Source organism: Pseudoliparis swirei, chromosome 2 (genome assembly GCF_029220125.1).
Source record: "Pseudoliparis swirei isolate HS2019 ecotype Mariana Trench chromosome 2, NWPU_hadal_v1, whole genome shotgun sequence".
NCBI lineage: Eukaryota > Metazoa > Chordata > Actinopteri > Perciformes > Liparidae > Pseudoliparis > Pseudoliparis swirei.
In genome coordinates, this window is record NC_079389.1 from 7,605,462 (window position 1) to 7,615,883 (window position 10,422).

General features: G+C 41.2%; 1 protein-coding gene across 1 annotated transcript; it reads left to right on the top strand.

Moving 5' to 3' along the window:
• The first annotated feature begins 1,998 nt into the window (after positions 1 to 1,998).
• Positions 1,999 to 5,556, top strand: LOC130203386 (FAST kinase domain-containing protein 5, mitochondrial). Its single transcript, XM_056429512.1, has 2 exons — positions 1,999 to 2,081; positions 2,649 to 5,556. Exons 1-2 carry the CDS (start codon positions 2,065 to 2,067, stop codon positions 5,092 to 5,094), a joined length of 2,463 nt encoding a protein of 820 aa, XP_056285487.1. The 5' UTR covers positions 1,999 to 2,064; the 3' UTR covers positions 5,095 to 5,556.
• Positions 5,557 to 10,422: the final 4,866 nt, after the last annotated feature.

Below are 10,422 nucleotides of genomic sequence, written 5' to 3' on the forward strand. Positions count from 1 at the left end.
TATCTGTTATTGTATCCTCAATTTGTCCATTTAGCATAATTATGCTTATTTAAATAATAAGGTAATTAAATAATATGACACCAAAATCCAATCACTTGGAATAAACTGTAACAGTTAGAGATTAAATAAAACACGCAAGTGTCTAAAGTGGCAGGTTTGCATTGTGAGATTTATTGTAACTTCAGTGGTGTCGAGTTAATGTGGTGAATGGGTTTTAAAACTGTAAAAAAATGCAGACAGTTGCTAAAATGCTGCTATAAACTCTCTTCCACCAACATGTACACTGAGTCTTCTTGATGACTGTAGAGCAAAGATCTTTTTTCATATCAATCCCCACATATTCTGCAAAGATGAACCTGTTGGACAGGTAGTAAACGCTTCAGAGAGGAGAGAGGGAGCGCACTGAGGCCTTCAACACATGCATGTGCACACACACCACAGATCAACATAGATTAAATTGTTATCGCCAGTCAACAAGTGATATGATCGTCATGAAGGTGGAAAACGTTTCGTTAATGCCGTCGAAATCCTAAATGAAGGCTGGAGCAAGCTGCTCCCCCGTCATGTGTCTAAAGACACGCTCACTCCTGTGTGTAGTTATTCAATGTGTGTCCTTATCGTAACAACAGGTAACAGTCATGTTTAATCTGGACCAGTGAGTGCTGCACAGGGTAGAGTATAGTTACGAGGATATATGTGGATCCGTAGTCTCGAATATAAAACATAAGAGATGTGAGACAGCACTCAGTGTTGTTGTATCACAATTTAATCTGAGTCGATCACAGTTTCCCAGCTGACAGCGGTGGGCGAGCTGGGTGTAAACAACGGGCTACATGCTTCATTACACACTGTATGAAGAGTAAACTGGTCTCACATCGACTGGACGTCAGATAACGACGTATAACATAAATATCAGACTGACAACAAGAGCATTTTGTCAAGTATTTATTGAAGTTAGTAGTATATTGAACAGGCATCAGCAGAGTCACCTACTTTGTCCTCGCTCCGTGTCCTCGGCGTCTCAACTACAGCCTCCTGAACAGGTATCACATTTTACAGCAAAGTCATCCGTGTTTAGTCTTTCAAACATTAGCGTTACATCAAAAGAACGTGACAGAGAGGCTAAGCGATGGAAATGTGCATTTCCTAGTTAGTCGAGACGGGTCCTGCGAGGCAACTCGAGGCCCACTCCTACGGCACATCTGCCTCATGCACGCGTACCAAAACCAGTTAATTCAAAAACCAGTTAATACCGCACACCGGGGGCTATGTGCTGGTAACTAGGGGTAACTAGCGAATTAACCACAACGTGTTGAGCGAGTAAAATCAGGTGAAAAAGCGTTGCGAATATTCAATTCCAACCGCTGAAATCTGTCTTTGGTAATGCAGAAGGACATGAGGTTGCTGGGCTCTCGCATAATCAAACAGCGGACACGATAGCCAGGTCAACTTCTTCTGACATTTAATAAGTGGACCCCAAGATGGCGCGATTGAGATGCTGACGTCACGTGAATACGCTCTATGCTTAAATTCTTACAGATCTTTTTTTAAAGTTTTGGTTGAACCCAAATTAAACTCAAATAAAATCAAAGGTCTGTTGTAATTATTAAAACGTATTGGTGTAACTCATATCTGCAGCAGCATTTTGACATTTTTAACGGAAAATAAATAAATGCCTTTGAGTTTGGTCGCACAGACGTTTGAATCTACCCGGTTGCCGTAGGTCATGCTCTGTTCAGTCCGCTCTGTCATGGCCGCTCTTCACGGAAGCCACATCAACCTGCCACAATAATGTAACCCCACACATCAGACACGATTCTTTCCGGTCATTTATTGTGGAACCTAACAGCGACACTGAATATTTCCATACAACACTATAATATGTTTACCACAGTATAATATCTTCACTAATTTTAGCACTTCGTCTGGCGATTGAGTCGGTTTTGTTTGTTTTGAAGGTTGAAGTACTTGATTTCCGGTCGTGAAAGTAGCACATTTGTGTTCCTCTCCTGTTAACTTCATGATGTTTTTCACGTTCAGCCTTTTAATATTAGTTCCCTGTTGATGCTGGGGAGTTCAAGGTGAGTTTAACGTTGTGTTAGATGATATACCAAATAATGTTAGGATGTCATTTTAAGAATATATAACGCCGACTGACACCACATCCATTCTACAATGTAGCTGCTCTACTTTGACTGTGCCATGCATGTCAGAGCGCACCACTGAATTGTTCATGCACATAAGCAGTGGTGTGCAGACGCATGCATAGTTGCATTAGCGTCTTTTAATCACGGTTCCCATCAAGAGGAAGTATTCACTGACGTGTGCTGGACTAATTCTAGAAACAATATATTTCTGCAGTTATCATGTATGTTACATGTTTATTCAAATATCATACCCTAATGTTCTGTCATTTCAAGTGTACAATATATGTAGAATACAAGTGTATCGACTTAAACCGTGTTCTTGTTCATTGCTTTAAAATGTATTCTTTCCACATCTCCATTTCACCCTCTTGTACAAGCACCATTTGCTTGTCCTTTACAATAATATAACTAATAATAATATATAGTGTTTGTCAGACTTGGAATCTTTTGTTAAGTTGGCATTTGCTGGCTTTCTTTTGAAATCATGTCTTTGTCTGGCAGATTGATGGCTTCCTGTGTGCTGTGTCGTCGGGTGCCCAGGCTACGCTACTTCCCAGGCCTGAGAAAGGACTTTACCAAGGCTCAGTATGTGCCTGTCAAACAAGAGGATGAGATGGATGATCTTGAGGGGAAGAAAGAAATATTGCAACACCAGGAAGCCTTTCGCCAGGGGGGGTACAGGTTGCATTACAACCCTTCCTCTTATCATGCCTCTGTGTGGAACTCAGCAACCTCCCAGAGCCAAACCGATAATGATGATGAGGATGAACAGTGTCTATCCACTCTCGCACCTTCCTTCTGGCAACAGAGCAATCACTACAGTGTGAGTTGTTCACGGCATCTCTCCAGCTCACAGAACACACTTCTTGATTTAGCATTCAACAAAGGCCCTGAACCTGAGAGGTCATCTGTTTCACCATACGACAGAAAACCCACACCGCCAGATGTCAAAGTAGATACACGTGCCTTCCTCAAATGTCGGCCAGGGTATGCCTCCATGACCCTTGACCTCACCCAGCGGCCTCATCCAATTGAATGGGACGAGGCCGTGCCGCTGCTCCAAAAAGTGACTGTTTTAAAAGGCAGCATGAAACCATCTGATGTGTCTCAGTTTCTTGTGGAGCTCAGTCGCTTGCACCCGGACAAGATGACATTAGTGAGGAGTGACCAGCGCTTTATCATGCTCCTCCGATATTCTGTGGAAAACCTTCGCCTCTTCACTCAACATCAGCTGCTGGAGGTGCTGCAGTCCTTTGTGTGGCTGGACATGCCCTCTGCACACACTGTACTCGGGCTGTATGAGGCTGAGCTAATCCGCCGGGCCAACCAGATGACTTTACACCATTTGCTGTTAGCTGCTGACTTGTGGCGTTGCATTGGTCGCCGGGTGCCGCAGTTCTTACAGCACCTCTATGATTCCGTCCGCCTGAATCTGGGACAGATTGGGGTCCCTGAGCTGGTGCAACTGATGTATATAATGGGAGAGGGTAGGCAGTGCTCAAAGGACTTGATCCATCCTGTCGAGCAGCTTCTCATGCGTCACTTACAGCAACTTTATCCTGAGGAAGTTGGTGCTGTTTGCTTGGGGCTATTTAAATCCCAGACTTCCATATCTGAGGGAGCAGTAACCCGTATTGTTGATAAGGCGCACTCTGTTGTGGAGGAGATGAGTGATTTTGCCATTGTGAATGTGCTGAAATTATTGCGTTTCAGCTACCTGTATCACAGGGCGTGGCTGCAGGCCCTGTCACGGGAAATTCCCCGACGGGCCCATGGGATGGGTGTCCAGGGGCTAATGCATGTGGCACTGGCCTGTTCGGCGCTCCATTACCGCGATGATAACATCCTATTGGCAATTGCGGAGAGAATTCCCTCGCTGGTGCCGCACTGCAGGAGCAAAGACTCATGTAAACTGCTGTGGGCCTTTGGCACATTAGGGTTCCTCCCAGCCCAGAGCCCCAGCTTCTATCCGAGCCTTACGGAGGCCCTGAGAAGGAGGAAAGCTGAATTCCAACGATACCCAGAGCATCTGCTTACTGGTCTTCTAGGCCTGTCCTTTGTCTCTCAGTTTCCAGAGGACCTAATCGCATTAGCTTTGAGTCCTGCTTTTGTCAACTCGGCACTGAAATCCGCACAGCTGGAGCTGAAAAAAGACTTTTTCACTTTGGATGAAACCGTGGCTCTGGAGTTGCCTCAGTGGAGTGGCCCGCGGCTAAGCTGTAAACTGAGAGAGGAGGTGGTAGAAATGCTGTGGAAGTTTGCTCAGTCGGACGTGTGCCGGAAACCAGAAGTTCTGGAGGCAGAATCTGCTCTGCAGGATCTGCTTGGAGGAGAACAGTTTGTATTGAAGAGAATGATTCTCCCTCACACTCGCTCCATCGACCTGGAAGTACATCTTGACTCCACTGGACAGCCAATGCCTGTGAACCCAGAACCCCACACAGCCACACCATCTAAAGATAACAGTTCATCCAAATATACTCCTCATCAGGGTTGGGAAAGTAAGGATGTAGGGGTAACTATAACTGAGGGACTTTTATCACAGCTAACAAATATTATAAAGCCCACGGAACCGTTAACCCCTTCTGCTCCGGTTAAGCCTACATCTCTCCACAGAGTAGAGCCTGATGAAGGTGGGAGACTGTTTGACACAGGGCTGGACCTGACCAGTGACATCATAGAAACTCTTGGCAAATCGCGTATCCAAGCCTCAGCCCCTCAGGACTCCCAAGGCATAGTCAAACTCGCGATCCAAGTTTCCGGCCGGAACCACTATTGCTACCATTCACAGCAGTTGTTGGGCCTCCATGCCATGAAGAGGAGACAGCTGAAGTTGTCTGGCTACAGGGTTGTAGAGCTTAGCCATCGGGTGTGGTTCCCCATGCTGAGGAAAAGCAGGGTTGAGAAGCTGGCACATCTGCACTGCAAAATCTACAACAGCCTGTAATGATTCCCCCCCTCCCCCTCCTCCATTGTATACGTTGAGTTAAAGTTACATTTCTTTAGAATTTCGGTCCAAATAATGCAAATACGTATAACGTATTGAATTTGTCACTGTCTTAGGCAAGGTGTTGGAATCATTTCATTTTTTACAATTTATGTATTTTTCCTTTTCTGAATAAAAATTCTAACGGTCCTGAACTTTTTTTGCTAATGCCCTCCAGGGTCTGTGGAAGAATTATTTTATTTTGCGTCATACTTATAATCAAACTCACCATCATTCATGATGGTAGTTTTAGAGGTCACGGCATCTGTTTCAAGTGTTTTTAAAGTGTTGCCCTCTTTACAGACCAAAGATTCAGCTTGATCTTCTCAATTGATGTGAACTTAATGTTTTTTTTACTTATTGTGTTTGCTAATGAACCATGCAATTTGATAAAGACCAGATTAAAATTATTTGCAAATTGAATCCCGAAGGAGAGTCAAACTAATTCCCAGCAGAGTGAATGATCACAAGTTCAGTGAAGCGTCTGTAATGCCTTGTTCATCACAAAGCTCAGACCTTCCCCTGGAGTAGGAATGTAGCTCCATCTCCAACCAGCAGGAGTCCAAGGTTTGTTCCACAAATTAGTTTTGGGGTTTAACTTTTTATCTCCTAACAATGTTTCTGAAACAGGCTACTGGGGTGTTTTCATGTTGCGTAGAATTGGCACCTACACCACTGGATTTGCTTTTTATTGAAGATTGATATGACAATAACTTCAATATTAGTTTATTTTATTTTTATGGCCTGTTTCGAGGCCTTTTGGGAGCAGTATTTGATGACTTCTTCTGGCCGGTATTTATACAAGCTTTTTTTTTATGGGAAGAAATACTCCAGTGTTTAAAGGAGGGTTCTTGTAAAATACATTGTCGAGATTGGTTTTCTGAATATTGTCACTCAATGGACAATCAAGGCAGCATCCTCCTGAAATTACGATAGATTGCACAATATTTATTCTTGTTATATTACATTACATGTCATTTAGCAGATGCATTTATCCAAAGCGACTTACAATAAGTGCATTCAACCTAGAGTACAAACTAAGAATAACAAGAATACAGAAAGTAACATTTCCTCAACATAGTCGAACTACAAAAGTACCATAATAAGAGCCATTTAAGTGCCACTGAAGTGCTAATCTGTGTTTTAATCCAGATATATTAAAACATTGTCAAAGTGTCTGGAGAGGAAAATGTCCATTGTCTTTGACACAGGAGGAAGTTGTTATATTAACTTGTATAAACATCAGGCGCTGTAAGTATTGGAACAACAAAAGAGGGTTGCTAAACAGATTAATTTGTAAACGTTAAGAGCTTTTTACATTGACATAATATTTAATAGTTTATCTTTTTTATCATAACTTATGGATGCAATGTTCAACACTAAATAAATAACACATTAGAGTCTTGATGGCATGCCTGCAAACGTGTCACCATTCGGTGAAATTCAACGTTTTGAAATCAAAATAGGTCATCCACGTGAATCGTGTAGATCCGAAGAGTTTTTGTTTTGGGGTAGGGGGGTATGGAGGACTTAAAATGACTTAAGTATAAATAAATAAATGCATGAATAAATATAGGAATAAATAAATAAATGCTTAAATAAATGTTTTAATAAATAAATACAAGAATAAATGTATAAATACAGAAATTAATAAATACAAGTTATAACTCAACAGGACATCATTAAATAAATGTATTTCTACATTTCTGTATTTCTTCATTTATTTATGTCTCTATTTATGTGTCCACACGTATTTCTTCATTTATTTATGTGACATTTATGTGTCCGTATATTCAAATGAGCTGGGGCGGTCCGAACCTCATTGTGAAACAGGATTGGTCAAGTCGGGGAGCAAGACAGAAGCAATCGACCCCTAGCACTTGGACCTGTAAAGTGTAGACGAACAGCGTTTATTATGCATTCTCGTCTGTACATTCTAAATACTGTACAGTGTATGTATATATGTACTGTATATGTATGTATGTAAATATATATACAAATGATTGGGCTGTGTCTCAGGAGGATAAGTATATACTGTATGTACATATGTACATATATATGTGTGTGTGTTTCAAAGCCAAGGGGGTTTCACCTCAAACACACATCTGTAAAGTTATGTAACTCTATAATTGCTCACACTGAAGGAACTCTGTATCATCTGGTCAGATACTGAGAAAAAGCCACATAGCCGTGTATAATCAATGCTATCATGGCTATCAAGTGTTGTAAAAAAGGAACCAAATAGAAGTTTTATTTATTACTATTATAGATAAATATACCAGTATCGTATTCATGGTATTATACGTATTTATGGTATTGTATTGAATTCTGGTATTGTGGTAGTATCATGATATTTATGGCAGGTATTGTATTAAAGATCGTGACAACCAGGTAGAGGCAGAACAGACTCAAGAAACAGACTCAAGACTTAGCAGAGCACACAAGACTTGAAGACTTGTTCAGGCCAAAAAATTGGTTCATGAATGACCATATTATATATAATATGTATTACTATTATTATAGGGCCCGATCACTGACTTAGTGAGAATGGTGGACCTATTGTTCTCTTAACTGACCCGATTCAATGTTTCACCTCCTGTCGCCTTGGTCAATATGACCCGATTCAATTAACCCCCTGTTACCTTTATATTTACTAACATATTTTACCCTTGAGGTCAATATGACCCCAGCTATTAAAATCTCCAGAAAATTATTAGAATTAATATTGTTTTCCAAGTTTAAGTGTGAGGTACTTTATGTTTGTTTGTTGACTGAGAACACCGACATTTAACATTTGAATCGTCAAATTGACCCCGAAGGGGACAGGGGGGTTAATATTGAATCGGGTCAGAAGGTTAAAATGTTTATTTTTTTGTAGATTTGTGGTCAGAACAATCAAATGACCGTAGTTCATACAATGTGTGGCGACAAAAAAAAGTCACCAGCACACTACCCCCAGTCACCTTTTTCACTCCTCATGAGTTTGCAGGCATGTGTTGGGCAGGTGGCACCATGCATGGTAGCCCCTGTCATCAGCGTATGAATAGGAATGTGTGAATAATGACATGAAGCTGTTCAATTGAGTATACAAGTCCATTTAGCATCCGTTTAAAAATCATACTTCTCTGCAATGTTAATATGTTTGCTAAAAAATATTTGTAGTTAATGGACATTGTTTTACTCCAAATGTATAACAGTTAGCACAATTTGGTATGATTTGGTATGAGAAAGCATTGTTTATGTCTCGCTGACTGTCATATCCAGTCGGGAACCTCTCTAAGCAGGATATCCTTGTTGTCACTCCCTAAAGAAAAAGTTGGGATGAGACCTTGGTCTGAGGATACACCGGAGAGACTACAGGTGTGTTGTGTTCCCCTTATAATGGTTTCCTTTCCATCCCCTCCCCCCTTTTCCTCTGTGACCTAGAAACCGATGTTAGTGCTTCCATCTTGCCAGCTGTGTAGAAGACAAAAACAGCTTCAAGGTCCCGGACTAGGACACATTGTCTGAAGGAAAGACAAAGACAAAGAACATCCTGTAGGGAGATTGTTGTCTGCCTAATGCCCAGACATAACTAGCATTCCTAAAAGCTGGATATCCAAACTGATCACCTGAATTGTCTTTCTCAGATAATTAACTATATGCAGCACCATATCATATATACTATATATATATATCCATGTTGATCTAGCACAGTGGAAAGTAGAAGCCCAGGATTTGAAACACTTTGATGAATAATAGGCAATTGGACTAAAGATTTAAGTTCGGATCACTTCAGTAATGGAAGCAAACTTTTGATGTCATTGGCTTATCTGAATTCTCCTCTGTCTCAATACTCCTTTACTTGAAGTTACTTGCTGATGGGGGACAAGTGGTATTAAGGGAGGAAAGGAAGTGAGCAGTGGGAAAGACAAATTCAATCAGCACTACATCTGCCACCATGCGTGGGAGAGCTTGATGAGCTCCTCAGGAGGAGCTGGAGGAGGCTGCTGGGTAACGGGGCGTTGTGGTTCCTCTGGCGCTCCCCGATCCAGATGAGTGAAAGGAGGAATGGATAGAGAGATGATATCATTTTCCAGCAGAGGGCACTCTCAACTAAGGAAACAGCACATTATGGCTGACTGACAAGAAATAGTCCCATGACCCCTTTATACTTAAAGATATAATCCATGCAACTCACATTAATACAAATGCAAGATGTGCATCACTGTGTTCAGATAAGTCTTAACGGTCTTAGAACAAACTATTAAAGAAGCATTACATTTACATTTTGACAGAATGAAATAAGGTTTTCAACAATGCAATTACTTTGCAGACTCATCAAATGAGACAGAAACACATTCAAGTACAGTAAGTACACTTTAACAAGTTAGAGAAAAATCAATAAATACCTCTCCTATTCTCTGTGGATCTGAAAAACTGGTAAAGAGATTTGTCATTTGGGCCCTTTCAAGTCAGTGCCATCCCTGCAGCTACACATTTCACACTTCTGATGCTTTGAAGTTGAGATGATTCAGTTTCTCATTTAACGCTATTCTCTTTGTATTGAAATGCAACTCATTGAGTAGCCACATCAATGCCTTATCTAATGGAGAAGACGTTGTCTCTCTCCCCGGTGTTGTGTCAGCTCTGTTGTGTTTTCAGGTTGACACTAACAAGTGCAAACACGATTAGGGAATAGGGACTGCACCAGTTGTATCAGTGTGTGCAGTAATGGGAATAATATTCGGCTTAGATTGAATCATTATTCGTTTTTCATATTGTATTCTGAGGAATCTACCAAGCAAGGTGCTCAACGCAATATAGTACGTGATAACGTGCTATGAAAAAAAGTAACCAGCAAATATTTATTGGGGCTTTGTCACTATTTTCAAGCCACTAGTATTTCACCTGTTAATGGAAGAAGCGCTGGTAGAGTGAATGCTCTCTCAGTAATCCCCGTCTTATTTGCATTTCAATTCTTCTGTGCCTGGAAACTAATCCGGCACAGTCTGCACGTTACTTGAATTTGCATCAACATTTCTTAAGTTATTTCAACATTGAGATACTACCGTCTGTCTACTATAAATCCTTAATGTATAGCTTATTGTAGGAGACAGACAAATCCTAATGTCACATCTTCTTTAAGCACTTATGCAACACCCGCACTACAAAAACTCCACTTCAAAAGAGTTCCAGAGTAAATGATTTCCCCTGGAGAGTGACAACACATGAACCACATCACAATTCTGCACGATGGAGGCACTAACCACCCCTGAATGTCTCTGAATCACCTTCCTTTCTGACCCC